General features: G+C 40.6%; 2 protein-coding genes across 5 annotated transcripts; both read right to left on the reverse strand.

The window, feature by feature from the left end:
- Nucleotides 1-28: 28 nt before the first annotated feature.
- On the reverse strand, nt 29-2281 carry LOC118403254. Its single transcript, XM_035801863.1, has 2 exons — nt 2194-2281; nt 29-1945 (listed from the first exon to the last, which is right to left on the reverse strand). The coding sequence occupies exon 2, from the start codon at nt 1785-1787 to the stop codon at nt 1101-1103; it is 687 nt and encodes a 228-aa protein (XP_035657756.1). The 5' UTR covers nt 1788-1945; nt 2194-2281; the 3' UTR covers nt 29-1100.
- A 5451-nt stretch (nt 2282-7732) lies between these two features.
- LOC118403183 (enhancer of polycomb homolog 1-like) lies at nt 7733-24411 on the reverse strand. 4 transcript variants are annotated; one of them, XM_035801741.1, is made up of 16 exons: nt 23984-24411; nt 20187-20343; nt 19485-19639; nt 18701-18796; nt 18256-18363; nt 17680-17747; nt 15883-15963; nt 15452-15605; nt 14466-14636; nt 13757-13989; nt 13134-13259; nt 12629-12806; nt 11600-11685; nt 10964-11100; nt 10074-10369; nt 7733-9521 (listed from the first exon to the last, which is right to left on the reverse strand). In XM_035801741.1, exons 1-15 carry the CDS (start codon nt 24134-24136, stop codon nt 10146-10148), a joined length of 2127 nt encoding a protein of 708 aa, XP_035657634.1. In that variant the 5' UTR covers nt 24137-24411; the 3' UTR covers nt 7733-9521; nt 10074-10145. The 4 variants fall into 4 exon arrangements, with proteins under 4 accessions (XP_035657634.1, XP_035657633.1, XP_035657635.1 ...); XM_035801740.1 differs by having other exon boundaries at nt 14466-14639; XM_035801742.1 differs by having other exon boundaries at nt 14466-14633; nt 23984-24410.
- Nucleotides 24412-24766: the final 355 nt, after the last annotated feature.

Consider the following 24766-nt stretch of genomic DNA (forward strand, 5'->3'; position numbering starts at 1 on the left):
TCCAAGCAGATGTTGGGTATATCGGGCTTCTCTGAATATGGCACGATTCTGAGCCTTTGAATGACATTTTTACCTACACAAAAAAGTAGCGATATAGCACTGCAGTGTTTGACATTTTGCTTTATAGACTTACACATAGTCAGTATTTTTACATATACCTGAAATTATATATGGATATATCAATTTATTTACGTCATGAAAGATATCAATACAATTGCAGCTATTGTCAGGTACCGTTTACAGCAATATAATGTTAAAGTAAAGACAGTAACCCTCAGTTGTGTTGTAGTAGTGCAATGCTGCAATGCAACTTACAATATTCATAAATGTTCATCATCTGTTCACAACATACACAGAATCATATCAAGTATGGACTCGTTGACCTTTATAACAAAATCGAACAAAACACAAGCTCAAGTTTTATTGATTTTCTGTTAAATATTTTGGCACTACATCTACTTCGGTAACATTATTACTTCCATGTCACAAAAACTGATATCCGATGTTAGTGATACATCACATATTGCACAAATTACTAGCGCTAATACTTACAGCAAAGTAATGTAGTTATCCAACTCATAACAACCTGTTGAGACGACTAACAAATACAGCTAAGTAAATAGTAGAGAAGATTCATCCCTCAAGCTACCGACATCTTGCACACTGCAGTAGTCCCTCAGAAAGACATCTGGGGCCGCATAGTTCAAGTTTTGAACTTTTATTCGTAACATACAAAGAATCATATCAAGAATGGACCCATTGGCCTTTGTAACAAAATCGAACAATACAGCTAAGTATGTGGGCATAAGAGCCCGGCCCATATCTTGTAAATTATGTATGTCAGAATCGCACGCGTATCAGCGTTTCCCCTACAATAATCGCAAGCGCTCGTGGAAAGCTAGTCTCTACCAGACTCCAGACTGGTGGAATAGGAATAGCGGGCTTTGGCCAAATTAGGAACAAAAGCCTAGGAGTGCTCTGTAAAAAGACTGACTGAAATCCCATGGCAAATCATTTGTCCCTATTCTATCATATTCTTCTCTTTCTAGATTTTTTTTAATCCAGCTGACACGCGAAGAATAGCTGCAGGGACATCCCAATCAGTAGTGTGGCAAAATGACAACACTATCATAGTCGACGAGAACCACCTGCCCATCAGGGCCCGTGGCAATAGCAGTGCCGACCATAGTAACCCCAGTGGTGACGTCCCGGACAAACTCCCCCCGCCGCGTCAACATCTTCACTACGTTGCTTCCCGGGTAGGTAATGAGGATATACCCCGAGCTGGTGGCACAGATTCCACCCAGAGCCCACCGGCCTGGTACATCTACAGCAATTATCCCTTTAAACCTGAACAAGAAGCCTAGGGAGGAGTTGAAGACGTATACGTAGTCACTATGTACAGCAAAAATGCGTCCTTCGTCGTCAACAGAGACGGAATCAAAATGCCCGTTCTGCTCCAGATGAACCACGTGCAATACGGCGCCATCAGGCCGCAGAACGGCAATAGTTGACCATGTGTTGAACCCTGTAACGATAATGTTGTCGCTCCTTCTGTCTACGGCGATACCAAAGAACTTCAGGCCTGGCTCGTTTGCCGTGAACCCGAGTTTGACACAACCGCACGCTGTGTACTGCATGATGAAATATCTATTCACGTCAATGACATGGCGGCCTATAACCCATAGATCTCCCTCAGAATCCATGGTGATGTAATATGGATTCATTAACTGGTTTTCTGTACCGGAAATGACCGCGGGAAACATGCGCAGAAAGACGCCCGACATGCTGAAGACCTGGACCCGTTTGTTGTACACGTCAGTCACGAAAATCTCGTTGCTAGGCGACACGACGAGGTCGCTAGGCCAGTTGAACTCCCCGGGCCCTGATCCTCTTTGCCCGAATGTGATTTTCCCAGCTATCGTTGCGGTACCTGCGCTTCCGTCTGGAAAAGAAAACGTTCAACAATACATGTAGACTCTATAGCTAAGCACTGATCGAAAATTGCTCGGTATATATTCTAACTTTTATAAAGGGTTTCTGTTTCTTAGTAGTTCAATGTGTATTTATTGGTACTTTGGTGCACTTAATTCATGTGTAACCTTATCAATATAAGGAACTTAATGCCGAGCTGTTTGTGGAAACTGGAAAAAAACATGGATACATAAAAATATACACAAATAATTTGTTCACCTTCTTTCGCAGAACCCAGCTCCTTTGAACAGTTGTGTGATTCCAAAAATATGTCCAACCTCAAGTCGTTTTCTCGTCTTTTGATTGGTGGAACCTGAGATGGGAACAATAAACGTTAAAGAATCACTTTGTACAAACTATTTGTATTGCCCTAACCAAAGGTTCACAACTTTTTTGTGCCGAAACTATCTATCTTTAGCTAATTATAATTACTTACACACTTAACATTCGTATTTAAACTGTGAAATAATGTATCATATGTTGAGATGCCCATCTAGTGATATGCTGTACTCACAGGGGCAGTACTTGTGTGTGTTTGATCTGTTTTTATTGCCATAAAGGAAGTCGTTGACAATGGCCTTGCAGGTTCAGTTGATGTCATTTCCGGATCCGGGTCGGTTTCAGCCACAGAGTCTCCCAAAGTGGCAGACATGTTTCTGGATGTTGCTGTCGTCAGTAGCTGCAAGAAGAGAACACATTGGATGATTACCAACTGACTATCTCCAGCCCTCATGCATCTTGTAGGATGACATCAGGGACGAGGGGATACATGTATATAGACTTAGTCATGTTTCCCGCAACGCCCCAATGCGACATGGGGTAGTAGACATGTCCACTCAGCATATGCATGCCATGGCCGGCAGGAGAAAGGTACTTGTAACTGATAACCTCCTTCTCAGACTTCGGGAGCGTTAATTTTTATGACCATGGGGAAGGGCTGATTCGGGATTTTCAACATGGGCTGGGGCTCTCTATGCCGGGAAAGAGTTGCGATAAAACTCCATTTCCCAGCATAGAGCTAGAGATCCTTAGCCCATGTTGAAAATCGCGAATCAGAACTAAAAAAATGACAGAATAAACGCCGCCCCACCAGAAGTCTGTGAAGGAGGCTAGGCAGCTGATGAGGGGTTACCGAAAAAGTGAGAAAACGTGAAGTTAGCAGTTCGCACAGAATCTAACTAATCATATGTATTTTCTAACCGGGAAAGCGGTGACGTCATCTTGCTTCTGATGCCAGCTGGAGACGCTGAGCAGGAGGACGGCTCCTGCAATGATCAGCGTTACCATGGCGACCGTCGTCCTGGCAACGCAAGCGTGGTGAACGCGAGGAGTGGTGTGGCCGCGTTGATCACGTAGGGTGTTCCCCTCTTTGTCTCCATCATCTGTTAATGGGATGAATTTGAGGTGGAATTTGAAAATCTTGCTGGCAGCTGTATCAGATGTGTTTTCAGACACATGGATGGCATCTGCGTGCGCATCAAGTTTCGACCATTTTGAATTTAAAAAAAAAAAAGAAGTTTGCGACCACATTGTTAATTAATCGTACAAAGAAGCTACAATGTTAGTAAATACTAGTATGGTCGGTACGTTGCTATAAAAATCGGAAAACGGATACTATTGTCGTAGAAAGCCAAATTCAATTCCAAAGACAAGAAGAAAATGTAAAGAACAAATAAAGTATCTCCGGTTTGGCCTGGTATACAATCTTCTGTGTGTCGTCTGTTAAACCTTCTTGACCAGTTAGATTTGACTACTTTTTGCCCTACTTCGCAAACACGCATAATTTTTGTCTGCATAGATGATCTCATCCATATATTGCCTATCCATCAATATGCCATTAACTAATATACATGTTTTTGTGTGTATTTCAGTTGAAATAAAAATATCATCCCTACTGTACTTATGGTTTGATCGTTCGCTAATAAAAATTCAAATCAGTTCTTCTGTGATCCTGGTTCGAAGATTACTAAGCGTACCAGCGCACTGCTAATTGTGAATATGTATTTATGTATTTCATATTCATATTCAGCTTCAACATTTAGGCCGATTAGTCTGGGCTCTGGTGCCATTTGTTGTTGACAAACTAATGGCAGAAAAAATACGGCTACATCCAGACTACTTGGGCTACATCCAGGAAAATCTAACGTTGTCCTTATACCCCCTTTCAACTAGGACGGCGCTATCGCCGCGCTCTCTCTGCGACCTGAGATTTGACAGATCGCTCAACGAATTTGATAGAAAATAAAGTTATCTTTTCACACTTTGTGTGTTTTGTTGTCTTCTCAGTCACACTTTTACGTTTTGTATGATATACCCAGTGTGAAAGCGAAGGTTACACACATCGTATTCAGGTGGCAGTGAGCTCGCGCAGTGCGATCACCGTCTAGTAGTGGAAAGGGGGCCTTAACGTTCCAGATGTGAAATACATATAAAAGTAAACGGAATGTACGAAGTTTTCCCACAAGACAAAACTAGAGTTCCACGAACACATACCTTTGCCAAATAAACCAGGTTTGTTATGTAGAATGATGTCTGTAGACATAAATGTGTTACTCATTACATTTTATTTTATATGCCCGGAGTTGGTTCATAACATTTCGCCATTGCTTATACAAATTAGATCCCTATTTACATAATGATATTAAATTGTATCAAGCATCACTTAAGCTATCAGCATACCAAAAATCATGATGATCCTTTCATCCCTTCTTGACTTATTCTCTTTCAAAGTAGGAAACTAAACCGGCTCCTGCAGTTCAAGAAAAGACCTTACCGGACCCAAACATACACCTCTTACTCTCTGCCATCTTTCTCAGTTCCATATGTGTCAAGTTTGAAAGTCCTATCATGGAATGCAGTGGATTTATCAACTTTCCGCATTAATTATGCAAATTAGCTGTTAATTTATATAATTAGTATCTCATTATGTAACTTTTTACTTAGGATATCTACATACCAAAAATCATGACGATCCGTCAACATGTTCATATTTTGCCATTAATTATGCAAAAGAGATCATCATCTGCATAATTAATATGTATAGATATTTCTTTCTTTCTCAGCTACAAGTGTGACAAGTTTGAAAGTCCTATAAAGGAATGCAGTGGATTTACAAACTTTCCTAATTAGTTATGCAAATTAGCTGTCGATTTGCATAATTAGAATTCCATCATGTAAGTCTTCCCTTTGGCTATCTACATAACAAAAATCATGACGATCCGTCAACACGTTTATATTTTCTCATTAATTATGCAAATGAGGTCATCATTTGCATAATTAATGTGCATTGATATTTCTCTCTTTCTCATCTATATATGTGACAAGTTTGAAAGTCCTATCATGAAATGCAGTGGATTTATCAACTTTCCTCATTAATTATGCAAATAAGTTACTGATTTGCATAATAAGTATTCCATAATGTACATTGTCACTTGGGCTATCTACATACCAAAAATCGTGACGATCCATCAACACGTTCTCGAGTTATTCTCGTCCAAAGTTTGAAAGGAAATCGGCGACTGCAGTTCCAAACAAGCCGCTAGGGGGTCCAAACTTGAAGTACTTACTCTCTGCCCCAAGGGCTACCTACCACTCAAAAATCATAACCACAGCATGTCCAGAACACGAGATATCAAAAATTGAGGTTCTGCTGCAGTACCTTAGCAAGCCGCTAGTAGGCCCATTATCGAACTTGACCTTCGTTTTCCCGACCCCTATCCACCTACCAAATATCATCGGGATCCATCCAAGGCTTCTCGAGTTATGCTGTTAACACACACACACACACACACACAGACAGATACACAGACCCACAAGCCTAAAACATAACCTTAGCCATTCTGGCAAAGGTAAATATAGACGTACTTTCACTGATGCTGTCTGAACTTGCAGGTATGTCATCGTTCCGTGCAGACGCGGTGCCACACCCCTGTAAATGTACGGCCTCGGCTTCTTCATAAACCTCTTCTGGACTCACAATAAAACTGGTTTCTGCGGTGGATTCTCCCGGGCCACAGATGGTGACGCTGAAATCTTGTAGAGGAATACTCACAGCTTCTGGCACATGATAGACATGATCGGAGCTTAGAGAGTCCTCTCGGTGTGTCGGTGAAGTTTCGTCTCTGGTGTGTGAAGCATCTCGGCTCACAGACAAGTTGACAGCCTCTGGTTCCTCGTAAGGGTGGTCGAATTGCTGACGGTCGTGTGGCTGTTCTCCGCTGTTGGTAGAATGTTGAGCCGGTAGAATGATGACCTCTGGCTCGAGGTATACATGCTCACTACTTCCCGAAAACGTTTGCTGCTGATTCAGCCGATGACAGGCGACTTGAGGTCTTCTTTGACCCTGACACACTCGTCGGTTATCATCAGAAACGTCTGCTATCATCTTGAAGGACGTAAGGCGTAATGTTCAAGATACACTAAACATCGACCGTTTACAATACAAATGGACCACTGTACCACATAACGGTAATTGTCTGCTACCAGTGTCGGATATTAACGACTTATGTAAAAAGCGGAAGGTTTCCATGACAGCATATACGATACGTCATCGCTAGGGATGTCGACGAAAGCAGCAATTCAACCCGGTTTTCATCTCTTGTCTTAGTTTCAGTGCACCTTAGAAATACGCTACCCATCTACTTTTCCCAAATGAAGAATTATAGTTCATAAGATTTTTAAGCAAACGGTACAAGAAGTTGGCGCAAACACTTTATATATGCAGCTTCCTTAGAGTACTACATAACAGTAATTGTCTGCTGCCAGTGTCGGATATCAACAACTTATGTAAAAAGCGGAAGGTTTCCATGACAGCATATACGATACGTCATCGCGGTGGATGTCCGCGAATACAACAATTCAATGTGGTTACGTTTTCATCTCTTGTACGTTTCTACCGGTCGTGAAGAATTCACAGATAGTCTTGAACCTTGCCTTCTTAGTTTCACTACACCTTGATACAAGGAATCATATTCCTCCCAATTCATACCTGTAGTAGGAGTTATGACATCAAAATATGACATTTTCTGATTACACCCGACAATGATAAACTTACACCGACTTCTCCTGTTATTTAACAACTCACAATCAAAATAGTTACTTCTGACTCGAAATTTACTATCGTCCGATAACTGTATCAATAGTTGAATATAACGTTACATTGTATTAAGATATCACCATTGTTGCTTTTACGGCCTTTTATAAAATGCCGCCAGTACCCGAACGTTAACTGGATGCCGCGTTCAATGTGATGTCATCACCAGACAATATCAACTGAAACCGTTATTTATCTGGCGGCAAAATCTGGAGCAGAAAGTATGATCTTATTTTTCTGATATTCAAAACAGCAGTGTATATTTGGCGCAAATATTTGAGCAATACTATAAGAACATGATGTATTTTGCTGTTTTTGGACTCTACCAGGCTCATCGGATCGGTGGTCTAACAGTAGAAATTGGACAAATAGAGGCAATGGTACGATAGAGGAGTCGGCCGGCCAGAGGAGTCATTTCCTTACCACTGTAGTGTATACTATGTAGTGAGGTATTAGACTCCCGATCCGCGGAGTCTGGCAGAGGCTAGTTGGTTACATGGACATTTGTATTTCTATTTCTATGCGCTGAAGATACGTTACTAGAATATGGACAGAAGAATTGTCTTCAATTCTGCTTCAACAACAAACCCCTTAGACTGGCAAGTAACTAGAAATGGAGAAAAGGATGGATTACTTTTAAAGTAAACACACACACGCAGAGCAGAGTATGGTAAAAGATGTTCCTTGTTTTTTTATCTCTCACAATCACATATTCAGATGAATTTGTACAATAGCAGGTACGGTACATAGAATTGCCACATCCTGAGAGACAAGTGTTGCCTGGGCGCTGGGGACCAATCAGAACGGTTAGAAAAATACACTTCTGTTCCAGGTTACAATCAGAATAATACCCCAAAGGCTCTGCCCTTGAGGCGTCGCCAAAAGAAATGTCACACTACGTTCAAGAATTACAAACAAGTACATACATAGATTTCTCTGGGCTGTCACTTGGGCTTAATATTTTCTTAAGGATACATATGGTAACCCCCGTCGTACAAATAGAACAATCCAGTCTGGTATGGAAGGGTACAATGCTATGGGGCAAACCATGTGTGTCGGGGGGGGGGGAGTGTAAATGTAACAGTATGCATAGACACTATCCATATTCCAGAAAGAATCAATGGAAAACACCACAAACCTAACAAAACAATGGTAGTAGAAAATCCACTCAAATGTAAGGGAATAATATTTATGGGCCAATCCTACCACCCCTTTAGTTATAATGGTAAAATCCAGACTTACTAAAGACTGGACTGTCCTGGGAACAAACCAATTTGAATATCTTGGTTTCACGGGGGTCAATTTGGGAAATTGTTATTCAATTCATTGGCTAATTCTTTAAACCACTTAACAGCTACATTGTTTCTGAGACAAGTGCTTTCTTGCACTTTGACAACAGTTCCTTATTCTTGTGCCTTTAGATAAGTGCTAAAGTGACCACAACATTCACAAGTTTCAGTACCTTTCTGAACAGTAATGTTATCAATTTTCCAATTAAATCTATCACAGTGAGTGAAGACTTTACTGGGGAGGGGGTTATAAAACAAAACGAAAATTTTGGACGTTTGTCTCGGAACAAATACAAGTGATTTTTAATTTCATTTGCTACACAATGTGTTTGAGACATCGACACACATTTAACAGCCATTACTGTGGCAATATTGTTTGCTAATATCAATTTTCTTCCTTCCCAGGTATATATTTTTACGAGGGAACGTGCGTGGTTAAACGTGCAGAGATTCTTGGATGAGATCAAAAAGCCATACAAAAATACTTGAAAGACATCGTAACAGACTCTATAGTAGTGCTGCTCTTTCTAACAACCACCCCTTGATAAAAATGGGGGAGTCCAATCTCTGCTACATTTACCACAGGGATTGTACCACCTGGTGGACAAACGGGGGTGCGGCTGCTTGACTGTAATAAGAATACACTACCCATCTACTTTCTCCAAATGAAGAATTATAATTCATAAGATTTTGTAAGCATACAGTACAAAAAGTTGGCGTAGACACTTTATTTTTTACTCTCTTCTGCCATCCAAGCCATAGCCAAATAAATACCAAATATATGCAACTTCCATTACATTCTATGCAATCTGTCATATTTTGTCATACAATACACACTATAATTAATATTTCAAAGTGCATTATGTACAAAGATTTGGAGTTGTTTCTATGTTGGCCTGGTACAGGCCCTTTATACACAACATCTGTACAGGTAGAACAAACACTGTCTTACTGTCCCTGATGGAAAAATTCATTTAAAAAAAAACAAAAAAACGAAAACAAAACACTGCTGTACAAAATAGGAGGTGTCCCCAGTAAAGGGAACACTGGTTGAGAATCCCTCCAGAAGAGGGGGTGTAGCAGCAACTTGGAACAGCAGTCACGTGACCTCCATTGCCAAGGTTGTTTCTCCTATACTATTTACAAGACCATCCTCGTGGTTGTCCCTGGAAATAAACAACAGAAAAAAATCATTGTCAAAGAATGAGAAAATAAATATCTAATTCATATCATTTCTTGATTTATTTAAGAAACAACAAGTTAAGAAACAACAAACTTCTTAAAATCCGTTCAAACTCAATTTACACAAAAGGTATGTACGTTATTTCTGCCATATATGAACATGTGCAACAACTACAAAAGGTAAATATACGTTCAAAGCGTATGCTGCGATTTTAGAGCCCTTTCTAAAGAAAGTGGAGTTGACATAGAGGACCTAGCAGCTCACATATGGCCTCATTTGATCAACATTAACAATGGTAAAATTATTAATACCAGCCCACAGCCTCAGCTGTGGCTAAGCAGTCCTATACAAAATTGACAGTCTCTGCCCCAAGTTCATTTTTCTCTGGGTCCGCTTTTCTTTTATGATGCATCTCCTGAACTCAGGCCAATTACGACCAATGTTGATATTGATGTGATGCAAGCAAGTTTTTATGATCAACAAATTTCTGTGTTCATTTATTGTACACAAGACGAAATACATAACCATTCCTTACCTAGATATACTATCTACATTGTTGGCCATACTGTTAGACGTTGGTGCCGCGAGTTTTAAAACAGCTGCGTTGCTAGGGGCGACCATTCTGGCCAATGACGAGGAAGGATTTGGTGTGACTGCCCCGGCGGTGGTCGGTGTCGGGGTGGCCTGGGGACTGCCCGTTCTCGTAGTGGCCGTGACGAGGGTGGTGGTTGGGGGAGGGGGGTTGACGGGGACAGGGGGGGTCTGGGAGAGGGGGTAGTTCAGTTGTAATACTGCTGCAGGGGGGGAGGTGGAGTGTGACCTTGTTGGTTCCTGGAAAAAGATTAAAATTTGTGGCATTAATGACAGGATATATGAATACATACATATACACATTGATGTGTACATATTGACATGTGACAACATCTACATTGTACATATGATAAAGGAGAATATATATGAAAATGCCCAAATGTTAGAAATTCCACTAATAATTGTGAAAACACAGGTTGATTCCATGCTATATACTCTTTTGTAAAGTAAAATATATCTTGCACATTTATATCTTACTTATGTTTTGACTTAATTGATGCATCTAAACATAGAATTGCATAATATAAAATGTACATGTTACGTCGGAAACAGAGTTTCAAAGTCTTGTTTTGGCTAGCACATGTAAGAAAGGAGTAAAAACAGTCTCCTGACCCCCTGGAATTGGTACCCGCACCAAACCCGGGCTGCCAGACCCAAAACCCAGCAACGCAAACCACCACAACAAAAGCTAAGAGCCTTTATGGCATGGTCAGTTTGGCAGCAACCCCACTGTTACACACACAAACGCCTTGCGTGTAATGAGTTCTTAAATGTGATTTTAGTGGAATCCTTGCCTATCAAAATGTCCATTGTGGTTTTATTCATATCTCTTACCTGACCCTGTTGCCTCCAGTACACCGTTGTGCGCAGATTCCGGGCCCTCCCGCAGCTTCAGCGAGGTATCCAGGTTCTCTGTGTTCGACACCACCGCCGACACAGCAAACTGGGCACTCGCAGAGTCCACCGTAAACCTGGCAAAAACAGGGGTTTAAGGTTGGTAATACAAAACATCTTGGACACAATGTTTATTTCTGGTTAGACAACAATCAAGGTAAGACAGTCATGGAAATATATGCAAGTTTGGTATTACAATGGGACAAAAACAAAGTTCAACAAAATCATTAATACCTCTTGTAGAATGTTGATATTCATAATTAGTGCTCTTGGCTTTGTTTTAATACCAAGGCAATGGCGGCTTCCATCCCCATACACCCACGTGTCACAGGAATGGCCTTCAATCTCACAGTCACAAACTCAGGGACACAGCAGCCACCAGTGGAGTAAAACCCTGTTAAGTCCCTTCCTAAGCTAAGGCACAATGATCTCCTTTCCTTTCTTCTTCCCTTATTTGCTCTTGTCCAACAACTTGAGGTGACAAACTTCTACTCTGTCTTAAGAGCTCCTTTCCTTTTGTCTTCCCTACTCTGTCTTAAGAAACCTATGGACCAACTCTGTCACACCTGTTCTTACCTGGAAGTTGGTTGTGAGGAGAATGATTGGTTAAGGATGGTGGAGACTGCCTCGTCTTGCTGAGCCGCTAACTGCTGTTTCTGCATCTGTCAGTAACAAATAACTGCCGTTACCTTCACTTGATTTAACTTTCCCTCTTGTCCCTTTTGTTATACAAACTCAAAATGCAGAAGTTTTGGGATGTAGTTCACTATTGGTGTACGAACGTTATTATATCAGTCTTAAAAGCTGCATATTACCAATCAGACCTCTCGACTGGTGATCAGCAATTTATGTGTGATCATATCCTTTGTAATTCTTTGTCTTGTTCAGCATAAATTTAACTGATGAAAATGGCCTGGAATACTGCTATTTAGATTTCCAAAAAGAGCATCTTGTCCAATTATACTATCAACTATAAAGATCAATTAGATCACACCACGCAATAGTCGCAAAAGATTTAGTTAAAACTAGAAGACTGAAAGCAATCCAGCTAACTACAAACAACAAGAAACAAACAGATCTACTCTACAGGGAGGACAGTCATAAAGAAAACAGTAATCCTTTCAAAAATTGATTTGAAAAAAAAAGGTAAGACAATCAGTGAAAAGCTCTGTCAAAGAGCAATTATCAATTTGCAAATTGGAAAAATACTACAATATATGAGCCTTGGAACACACATTTTTGATATTCAGAGAATTTCTTTTGTACCAACAAATGGCCAGTGAAAGCTGTAAAAATCATTTCCAACTATTGAATTAAGTTTCTTAATTTTGTGACAACCATGGAAGTATTGTCATGGAGCATACATGTCAAAATGATCTGAATAATTCTTTTACTGACAAAAAAAAAAGATAAATGTTACACAAAAGCAGAAACTTTTTCTTTCAGAATTTCTCCAGCATGAGAATTCCTCTAACATGATGGAGCTACTGATAGGCGAAAGCTGAAGTTGAACTAAAGATAAAACAGGACTAAAACAACACAAGAGGCTGGTCCAAAGCCACACATAAAGCAGAATGACTGGTCTCCCAGAACAGGCATAGTTACCCCGAGGTTTACCTTGACCAGCTCTTGTTGGTGGTCGTGGAACTGCTCGGCCGAGATTTCCTCGGGCGGGGAGGCGGGGAACGTGATGAGGCTGGACAGGTGGTCGCTGAAACTGGGCGGGGCTTGCGAGGGAGAGCTGTCGTCTTCCGAAGGGGGCGACCGCGGTCTGAAGTGCCGCCTTGAGTAAAACAGTGGGTTACACACCATAGCAAAAAACAAACCAGAGAAGAAACCTGGCAATCTATATCGGTACTGCAACATGTCAAAGTCCTAAGAAGTGCTGTCTGATCAAAACAACAACTACACACTAAAGCACATCTCCCATAGCAAGAAACAAGCTAGGGATGACACCTGGCAACCTATATTGGTACTGTAACATGCCACTGTCATAAGAAGTGCTGCCTGAGTTATACAACAGGTTACAAACCACAGCAGACTTCCTAAACTTGTTCTCCCAAGCCTTTTGACCTAGGAAAACATGCATGAAAAACAGCTGAGTTCTCACCACTTTTTGTTCCTAATGTCTGTTAGCCAACTGGGAGGTAGTCCATTGGGAAGAGAACTGGAGTTGGAGAGGTCGAGGTCCTCTAGGGCGTTGTCGAAGGGAGTGAAGACTCTATCAAGTATTACCCTGTATGGGAAGAAGTAATTAAGTTGTGATAAACCATTCTTAAATATGTTCTGAAAATACAATTCATGAGAGCAAAAAAGATACATAAAGATTCCTTGCTGACAATCAGGTTTGGACCTATGCCTTAACAATTTTACACATTGCAGGTAGAATGTCCAGAGCTTAACTGGATGGGCAATAAAATCTACTACCATAAATTTATCTACATGTATCTCCATAGAGACTTCATCTTGCAGTAACAGGAAAAAGAAGGTTCCCACTGTATTCTAAATTTGCAATTGAAAGAGCACTATAGTAGTAAATACCTGCATATTAGCCTGGTTACCAGACCCCAGTCCAATCTCAAAGATATCTATGAATACCATAGAAATTTCTGAGATTGTGGCCTAGTATCCAGGCTACCTGCATATTTGATATGTCATGATTTTGTGGTTAAGGGGAGACAGCATAAATAAATCCACCAGAGAGTTTTCAAAGTTTACTGTATGCTAACATACCTGCCACCTCTGCCGACTCTCCTGCGTACGAACCCCACACATCTCCTGGGCATGGACAGGGTTGTACAGGAGTATCTGTACCTCGGGTCTCCCAAACCACCCTCTTCTTTCGCCTCCCAGGGCCAGTTCCCCGGCGTGTCTACTCTCGCCTGGTAGTAGTTACAGCCTTTCTTTCTCCTGAAGGCGAAGGAGCCATCAGGGTCATTGTCCGTGTCCTCTTCTGCAGACTGTGCCTGTGGGAACAAAAACACATCAAACATGCCATCTTAGAATATCATAATTATCTCTTTTCAGATGTAACCTAAGCAATATGTGAATCATATTACTTTGCGAAATAGTACAATCTAATTTCAAAGATGTTGAACTTTCAGACTATGGTAGAAAAAAAAATTGCAGTAAGCCTACAACTGTAAGAACATCCATTTCTAACTAAATGCTAATTTTTTTTCTACTTCCCTCTTCAGTCAAACTCAAAGCATAGTGCCTGAGACAAAGCCTAATACTTTTTAGATAACTAATAGATAATATATTTTACAGTATATTAATTTCTGTCATTCATAGCCAAGGTGGCTCACTCATTAAGGCTCTGGGATACACAACAGCAACACATGTCCTGAGAAAATCTCAAAATCACTAAAGTAGAACGTTTATCGGTAGATTGGTAAAGGCCTTTGAGCTGTTTCCTTTAAGGAATTTTCCCGTGACTTACCGGCGAGACGTCCTCCTCACTGCTGGGGAAGTCGTACTTGTGGAGGTCCATGTCAGAGTAGGTGGGCGTGGTCGGGTGCGCCCTGCCGTGCTCCTCCTTCACGTGGGCAGCAGAAGCAGTTTTGTGTTTTCTCTTCTTGTACTCGCGCTTCTTTCTAACTACCTGGACCTGCTCCTGACAGAAGGCAACCACTCACTCATGGGTTTACACATGAAAATCAACATAGACACACACTGTAGGCCATTTTCATGTCATGGAAAGCACTTTCGGACATCAAGTGATCTTATGACCCTTCCACAGACAGAAGGCAACCACACACTCATGGGTTTCAACATAACAATCAACATACACACACTTTGTACGCCATTCTCATGTCATGTCACAGGACACAAACATGGAAACTATTTGCATTTCTGTGAATCGTAGGTAAAGCACATTTTCTAAGCCTTAATGAAAGAAGGCAATCATCAATTTATGGGTTTCAACATCATACTTAACATAGCCAAACTTTGATAAAATGTTTTAGGGACACCAACATGGCAGCTATTTGCATTTCTGTGAATTGTAGCTTAAGAATGTTCAGATATCTAGTGATCTTCTAACCCCTCCTAATACCCATGGGTTTCCACATTACATTCAACATAACCTCAGTCTATTCAGCATTTTCATGTGATATCATAAGGACACAAACATGGATGCGGATTCAACTACTTGCATTTCAGGGAATCATCCTCAAGCAATTTTGGAGAGAGAAGTATCTTCTGTCCCTGCCAAGTAAGGTCTATCAAGCATGCAAAACACTAAAAGACTACACATCCAAACTTGCTGATAAGAACATTTGAACATCTTATCACTTGAAGTACTGATTAGCATACATTTAAAGTGCTACTGTTTTCTTTTAAATACTTTGTGCAACAAGCTTTTTATTCTGCTGATGATTAATAGACAAAGAAAAAGAAGCTGTGGCACCACAGAAAGGCCCTTACCCCGTTTATTCTGTTCGCCCAGTCAGGCCGGTTGCCTTGCATGGCGGCGTACAGGGAACCATTTGGCACGGGAGACGGCGTGTACGAGGGCCGCTGGTGTCTTTGGGCCATCACCTCCGCTAGCAACTGGCCGCTAAAGTCATCCGATTGATATCTACAGACAATAAAAGGTGTTGAGTTAGAAGTATGGTAAAATATCACACAAGGTAATTTTGTCAAGACTAGTCTGACCACTGCCACAAAAGGACCTGGCCAATATGAATACTTTTTGGTGACCCCTTAGACAATTTTCCTCTGGACACAACTATCAAGAATACTGTCCACAGTGACCACCTGTCTGTATAGACCAGATTTTGTTAGTCCCCTGGGTGGTTGTCTGACATTTGTCAGCCATTCTGCATGCAAATGTTGCCAAGAAGACCAGCACTTACCTTTTTTCTACTATTTCTATTGTTAGATGTAATAGCTCTCTTTTGCTCTTCTCTCTTCTTTTGACCATTTCTAACAATGTTCTGTGAAAGAGGGAAAAGACAAACTTAGTCAATACATTAATGATAAAGGATATACTGGATAGTAAACTGGCAATTGCAGTGTTTTACTACACAAAAGGAACATTCTTTTTCTATCAAATGCTTGCCTTCAACAGTATACACAAATACGTTCCTTGACGTTAAGATTAGGGACCGTACGGCATTTAGCGAGGGGGGAGGGCCGGTCGCCAGGGGGGGGAGGGCCAAGCAAAAAAATATTTTGCCAGGGGGAGGGCCTAGCAATTTTTTTTTTACTTGGGGGGAGGGCCAAGCAAAAAAAAAAAATAGCTTGGTCTGCCAGCAAAATATGTCCCTTAAAATCCAAGAAACGGCGTTTCAGAGGGTCAAGATTTCAAAATTTTTCTGGACCTCTGCAAGGGATCGCCCGAGGTTGGCGCTCGGGATACAGTGAAAATACGAAAGGGAGGGGGCGGGGCTTATGCATGACGCCCTCGGAAACCTTCTTCATGTACAGAAATGTTATTAAACTCTAGATTAGTCTGCCAGCAAAATTTACCCCTGTCTTATTGCCCTCAAAATGTAAGAAATGGCGTTCAGAGCTCGAGGGTAAATATTTGCAAATTTCCCTGGATCCCTTTTGACGTGACCGGCCTCGCGCCTTTGATGACCGACATTGTGATAATGTGTTTGGGGGGGATTTAATTTTGTATTTCTAAATTGAAATGCTATTAAAGTTAGCTTTGTTTGTCAGCAAAATATCTCCTCAAACTGAAGGAAATAGCTTTTAAGAGGGTCAAGATTTCAAAATTCTCCCGGACCTACCTTGCGATTCTTCGTGCCTTTGGCGCCGAACATGGTGTTCGGAACGTCGTTCTCAAAAACTTGAAACCCTCGTATTTTATTTATTTTTTCATAGAAATGTCATCTAACCAGCAAATTTTCCCATAAAAGCAATGCAGGAAATCGTGGCAAAAAAAGCGTGGCATTTCTAAAAGATCTCCTGCAAGTCTGCGGTCTCACGCCCGCCGGCGGCTAGAGAGAGGCGACCGGTCTTACCCCGCCATGGGAAAATCAGCGTCACGCGTCGGCGCCCCCCTCCCCACTACAGTTTTGGAAGTCGAATCGTGCTGTCGTTTTGGTTTTCATTTTTCCCCCCGATTTACCGTAAGTTATTACCACCACAGAACCAAAAAAAAGTCCAAAATATATGTAAATTGTAAATAGTTTCCGTCAAGCTGCTCAGGCCCGCGAGCTTGCAGCGGGCGCGCGCCGCTTCGTGGCGCAAATCTACTAGAAATCCAGGTACAAATGCTTTTTAGGTGTTGTTTTAATATCAAAACAATGAAATAGCTTCTATGAAGCAAATATTTATGCCTCTATGAAGCAGATATTTATCCCTCTATTAAGCAGATATTTTGAGCCATTCTGTTTTCCTTTTTTTACTAGGGGTGAGAGATCTGCTTCTCGATGAAAATCATGAAAAAGTATGACGCAAAGCACATTTCCAAATGCTGGAGCGCAGTGTTTTATTGGCGTCTTGAATATTTTTTTTCAAAGTTGATAGGAGGGGGGAGGGCCAAGCAAAAATATTTTGTCTTGGGGGGAGGGCCTAGCAAAAAAAAATTTACCTGGGGGGAGGGCCATGCAAAAGTTTTTTGACCCGACCCTCTGGCGACCGGCCCTCCCCCCTCACTAAACGCCGTACGGTCCCTTATAAAAGGCAGATGCAATACTTACACAGCTCTATTTAGATCTCTCCTAAGTTTCAGCATCTTTTCATAGGAAGCTTCGTCATTTTTCCGATTCTGCAAGGAAAGACAATGAGTTTAACAGTCCCTAGGACTAAACTAATAAGCTCTTGTGAAAATTCTTCCCTTCACAGCGCGTTTTGAACACCTGTGATTATACCTCTTTGAGAGTCAACATCAAAGATAATAGACAAGACATCCCTGAAAGATTTCATCGGCAGATTTAATCACTAGATAAGTTCTTTGTACAAAACCAAGCGTGTATACTTGTTATGCCGACAGTCCATCCCCTTTTTAAGGGCAATACTGACTGATACTTCTTCGGATTGTAGCTAAGTACTAAAGTAGTTCACTACTCCTGTTAGAAGAAAGCGGTGACTGAGTTTGTATCCCCCCTCATTGTGGTTCATGACTGGAGTTGATTTTTTTTACCTATACAGCAGCATTCAAAACGATCATAGAAATGCGATCTAGTCATGAACACTTGGTTGAACACTTGGTTGTGTGCGCTGAACTTTGTTACCAAATTAACTAGATATCTTGAGACAACAGCAGAGTTTCTTACCTTCCTGGTCTGCATCTTCTCCGTTCTCCTTCTGAAGGCCACGTACGGGTTGTTGGTCGTCGACCCGTCTCTCTTCTCCGTCCTCACCTGTGCGATCAGCGGATGGGGCTGAAAATGGAACAACTCGTTAGAAATAGATCTGAGACAGGTCAAACTTGGGTAGTTCCCTTAGAGGAAGCGCCCTCTGGCAAAACACACAGGAACTACAGCACAGAGACACAGACATCCACAGACAAACAGAAGCCAAATCAATACTTTAATTCCTTGGGGTGAAGTACATATAACAAACTATGAAAGTCTGCTTGAGTCTCTACAGATTTACCTACACTGATCACATTAATGCCTTTCTTCCATAAGTCACCACAAAGTGTATAGAACAGCCGTCTCACTTACATCCTTGTATTTCTCATCTACTAACACTTTCGTTTCTTGAGCCAGTACTTACACTTTTGTTTCTCTTCTTGAGCCAGTAGTCGTACACAGCCTTGATGAGATCATCATCTTCCTTCAGGAGCAGCTTGGCTTCTTGTAACGTGACAGGCTGGAGGAATAGACAGAAATGATTTCATCAATTAATTACTGAAAGACTTGTTTACGATGACCATCGCAAACGGAGAAAACCAGGTAAAGAGTGGTGAAGGCAGAAGATATCATAGAAGGGGTTTAAATGGAATGCTCCTCCAGGAGATTTACAAATTTCTACAAATCTCTGAAGCAGGTTGAGAAGGAAATCTTAACTCAAAACTCAAGAAATACACACAATTGATCATGTTTTGAGCCAATGTGAGTATTTTGACAGAAATATATTGGATGTAGCTGAAACAACTGTACATGACATGTGACCAAAGTTGAACACTCAAGTCACGTGTGACCTAGTAGCTCCCCTGTTTAATGTAAATGTTATGTTATGCAGGGTATAAGGGCCCACGGCTACAGCATAGGGTTGCAGCACCCCTATTTCCCTCTTTAGATAAAGCCCTGATACATTCCACCCATCTGTTGTCCTGAGCCCTTCACTACCAACAGCCCCCTGTTGTAGTATCTTGCACAAATGTGTGGCCCAAGGGCTACAGAAATGGAGATTGACACGACTCCTATGCGTCTGTTACAGATGCATGGTTTTACAGTACATGATGTCATCCCACCCACCTGTGGTCCTGAGCCCTCCTATCATTATGCATCTGTTACAGATGCATGGTTAACCAGGTTTTACAGTATATCCCACCCACCTGTTGTCCTGAGCCCTTCTCTAACCGATCCATCATCTCCTCGAACTGCTGGGGCTCCAGGGTCATGGCAGAGCTGCGCTTGTTGTGGGTGTTCATCCACCGCTCGTCATCCGAGTCCATGTCATACTCAGGGTAGTCCTGCTCCATGTTCAGCGCTAAGGGGGGACAAGGTGGGAGATCGTAAGGTTAGAATTATAAAATATCATCATCATCATCTCATCCTGTAAGAGAACTAAAGCATCAAAATGACATACTGTCCATGTTCAGTGCAGTGTTAGATCCAAGGGTACAAGTAGAGAGATTACAATGTCAGCAAAATTGTCTAGTCTTCACATGAATATAGAAGTGAGCTGCAGTGAAGCCATATTGCACCACCGAAAAAGCATTACCCCTTGTGTAAAGCATTATGCTTTTAGTTAGAAAAAGAATATGGTCATTGTAGATAGGTTCACAATTGAATCATTCTGTGGAAGAATTCTACATAATGCACTAAACACTATAAAATACAAACCAATCTGGACAACATAAACACAGTCTAGGTGTGCATTAAACATAGAATTATACCAGTACTTGCACAAAATGATATATCTTCTTCTTCTACTATCGGCTCACTCTTGGATCCCATCTTTCTTCGTAACAGTAGTACCATTATTGGATAAATCCTATGTATTTCATTAGTGAATCAAGACCATACTTGCTCACCTTGTACATGTACAAACTGCTTCTGTGGTTTGAACTGTCCCTCGTACAGATCTTCATAGTACCCGACACCGACCTGCGCTGGTGGGGTGGGGATCACCAGGTTCTCAACCGCACCGTACACCTGCTGCGCGGACATGGCTCGCTGAAGATGTCTCTCCTGTATTGGGGGAAAAGTTAAGAGTCTTAAAACACACATTGAAGACTTGGGCTTATTCAATATGTTTTTCCTATCCGACTGCTGCCTACCTGTGACAGGGATTCCAGCAGCAGTATAATCAAAAATGGATACGACGAGGGAGAACAATCAAGAGCCATAAAACACACATTACATTTAAGACTGTCTGACATTCATTATTTGTCATGTACAAACTTAAAAGTGTTTCAACTAAACAAGACTAAAATTGACACAAAATTTAAAAACTGCTGTCATCAAAATTGAGTTAAATGAACATTATGAACAAAAAACGGGTAATGCAGTTCTTTCTATTATAGAACTGGGTGGTCTTTTATTTTTAGAGAGAGTAAATCCGTCTTTCTTGGGACTGAATATCAAACTACATTACAGGCTATACTAGAATAATCCCAGAAAGCATCTAAGCGTACAAACCAGCATCCAACATAAAGGTCAGTTTTATGGTAAATGTAAGAGTTTCACACTTCACTGCGATATTTTGTCATCTCAGGGGACCTTTCTCAGTACTGGACCAGTGGTGTAACAGATTTATTAAAGTTCAATTTCATCTTTTCTGTCTTCTTTGTAGTGCTTAACTATAGGCTAGAAAACCCAAGTAGAATGGACGAATAACAACAAAATCTCCTTTAAAATTAAGCCACAAAACAACAAAGCATGGTATGGCATATCGCCTTCCTTCTTCAATTGAATACAGGAAGTACTGACTCAAAATACCAGGAAAGGAGTTAATACAAGCAAACAGTGACTCACGACCCTTGCATTTCATTTACAGACAAAAGGGACCGGCAACTTGAACTACAAGTGCATTCCAAAATATTCATAAAGTAGCATATACTACCTGTTTATACAAAAGCTAGACTGTTGATTTGTTTACTTTGCCATATTCATCAGTGAGAACAACAACTCTTGAATGAAAATGATTAGAAATATACTTGTAATCACAGTTTTCTTAATCTAAGTAGCCCAATAGTAGTACTTATCACATCATACTAATGAAAATTCATATTAACATTCATAGATTTTAGCTTCAATGCAAAACAAAAGACTGACTAAAAAGGATTCAGATAGAAAAATACAGCAAAGAAAAATTGATCTAAACTCTAACCCAACAAAAAAGTTCCAATATTTGTAAATTTTAAGGGGGCCTTTAGCAATACCTTTATGTGCATCCGTCAGAATAATAGCATACTGTAGCCCAAGCTTCTCAACCAGAGAAACTTGACCTGTGCAAGTGCACAAGTAGAGTATTGATTCTTTCATTCTACATGGAATTTGATACTTGTGACTTCATATCACAGTTCATATCTGCCGCACCAAAAGGTAAGTCAATAGTATCAGTGTCACCAAGGTTTCCTCCCATAAGAACCATACTTCACTAAGTTATTGGTTACATAAAACTTAATTAAGCGTTTGATATTTATTTCCAAGCAATCTAATTATACTTTTATTCCCTTTGGTAAGGCAGTAATAGGGAACAGCTTGTGTCTACACTTAAAATTTCATACAGAAATACAGTAGCTTCACACTTGGTTAATTCTAACATCATAACAGTTGTGCCTGCAAGGTAGTGTCGTGATTTTTTTATAACAATAACATATGACTAGTAGTGATGATCCGAAAGAATAGAACCCTGTGAATTCAGAAATATCACTACAATTCGACTTTATCATGTTATTTAGTACTGTTAGTTTCTGTGTGTTTGTATTGGCACATTTTAAAGGACATGAAAGAATAAAAATATTCAAGATTACACAGACAACAACAACACTGGCTCATGAATTTGACCAATATTTTTTACCAGAGCTGGTAAGACATGCTACAAAAATTTTCACATAAATTCATATTTTTGTTACTAAAACTGGTACAGCACTAGGATAATTCAATTATGATGTCCACTCATGTTTATCAGAAAAACTTCCTTTTGCAATGCACACCAAACCTATGCTCAGTTATAGTTATACAGGGATTGAAAAGCATTTTGTTAACATTCAAAATGGACACATTTAAAATTCCCTTCACAGGACAAATTTTACCTGCAACTGCTTTTCTTGTTTATACGAAAAAAACAAAGCCTAGCAACTGTACCAGTAACAGTGTACTATAATCTTGTTATCTTCTGTGTTCAAGTATTATAGACTATAGTATAAAGGTACATTGTGGTGTGATGAGGTCACTGTGACCCAGAGGAAATTTAGCGTCTCATTTTACTGTTGTTTACATTTCTAGTCTCTGGCCTTGAGGACTGTAGCAGTTCAAATTGTTACTGAAAAGGGCACATTACAAATTTGGAAATAACTTTTGATATACAGTATCATACTCACTTGTAAATTCAAGGCAAACTTCTTGCCTTGAAAAGACTGAAATGATTTCAATTTCAGAGACATGCCTCAAAATTTTCCATTTACTCTAACTAAATCTAATGTCTTCAGGAACAATACAAAAGGAAACCATCATGAAGCCCCTATAATTTGCATTTATATAGCTGCTTGAATGGTTCAATCCCTCCCTAAGTATTTCAGAACACTGCATTATACCTACAAACAAACTCTACCTAAGCAACTACTAAACCAAGAAATGCATCTTCATCCATTCTCCTGTGATATTTGCTTCCCAGTGATTCTGTTTGCAGTTCTCCCCTTAGTCAAACACTAGATAAGGCCTTTTCAAGCATGAGTAGGTTTGTATGTAGAGGCTTCATGGTGTTGAAAGCAATCAGATGGCTTCTACCTGAATTGTTTAGAGGTGTGATTAACAAGACCAACACCTTAAACAATGGTGTCATATTACATGTTTGTAATAACTATTGCATACAGATACACACAGCATTGTCTTTAGGAAGTACTGTGTAATATAGACAAGTATTATCCCTTTTATACTTCAAGACTCTAAATAAAGGGGTAGCCTGACTGTCCTGGCTGTCATAAGTACACCAAATTATTATTTGGCATATCTTATTACCTGGATGTCTTACCTTTATCCACTGTCAGGCCTTAGTAAGTTTGCTGTTACTTTCTGGGTAAATATATCTATTATATTGACAATCCTATGAAATTGTAAACAAAATTATTAAAGTCAATGAAACCTTAAGCTATTTATGCTTATGACATTCATTTAAGGCTACTTTTTGTATTAATCTCTCTTTATACTTTGAATTTATATGAAAATACTACTGTTGTGTATATAATTCTACACATTATAAATACATTCATCATAGACAATTGAATTGGGGATTACAATTATTCTTTCTTTGTAAAACCTATGGTTATACATGCATGTGAAGTTTTCTGCTGTCATAAGCACTGCGATTTATTATTTATGGCCATAATTTGGGGTCTTTGTGATACCCGCCCCTCCCAACATGGCGGACAAGGCCGTCGGGTCACGTGACCCAAGAGTGTTCATCAATACGACTCAAAAAATTGCACAGAATAATATCATAAATCCAGCAGTTTTACTCTATTATATGTTATGATTATGCTATTATGATTTTTCCAGGTTCAAAGTCATCAGTTTTGTACATTCGACATCAAAGCTTTCCGCGCCATTTCCATCATGGCGGCCCAATCAGAAGCCTTCTACATCCCACCACAAAGGAAGTACCCACCGATTCCTCTTCCTTCTCCATGCCGGTGGGCATCTGCGGCACGGCGCGGTTGATGGCGGTGTACTCGGGCAGATCGGGCAGGTCTTCCGTGTGGAACACCGGCATGGGCTTGCTGGCGTCCAGCGCACGGGCTCGGAACGATAACTTACTCATGGTGTGGGCCAGGAAAAAAAAGAATACGAAATGAGCAGATTACGATCACAAAAACTCCGCACAAAATCCACTCGCGACCGCACGAAAGGTACTGAAGGTGTAAGATGACCACCCTCAGCACCGAATTATGGGGTCAGTTGGTCCCCGATCCTGCTGCTGGCCGGAGAATGACCACCTCAGTTCCCATCGAATTTCGCCATTTGGTTTCGGACAAACATGGCGGACACAAGCCCAGCCTTCCCAGAGTTCCCCGCCCGGACCAGAAGCGCCATTGCGCATGCGCACAACGCACACTTACGAAAATTTGGCGGGAAACTGAAGATAAGAAAATTCAATCCTCTTTAGACATATCTTCTTTCAGTTTAAACGCTTTTATATAAAGAACAGGACAGGAAATCCAGTATCAGATGCCTCAGACGAAATGGTGTAGTGTTTCTTTTAGCGTGGGTTTCACAGCAATGGAAATTTTGATGATTTTGATCGTTAAAAAAATTGTAGAAAAATCTTCTCCACCCAAAAAATGTGATGACTAGTTTGATATTGTTCTTCATACCAGGAAAAAAGTCCAGCAAAAATGTTTCATGTTACCAATCTATTTCACAATCTTAAACATCATTCTGGCAATATATT

Source organism: Branchiostoma floridae, chromosome 16 (genome assembly GCF_000003815.2).
Source record: "Branchiostoma floridae strain S238N-H82 chromosome 16, Bfl_VNyyK, whole genome shotgun sequence".
NCBI lineage: Eukaryota > Metazoa > Chordata > Leptocardii > Amphioxiformes > Branchiostomatidae > Branchiostoma > Branchiostoma floridae.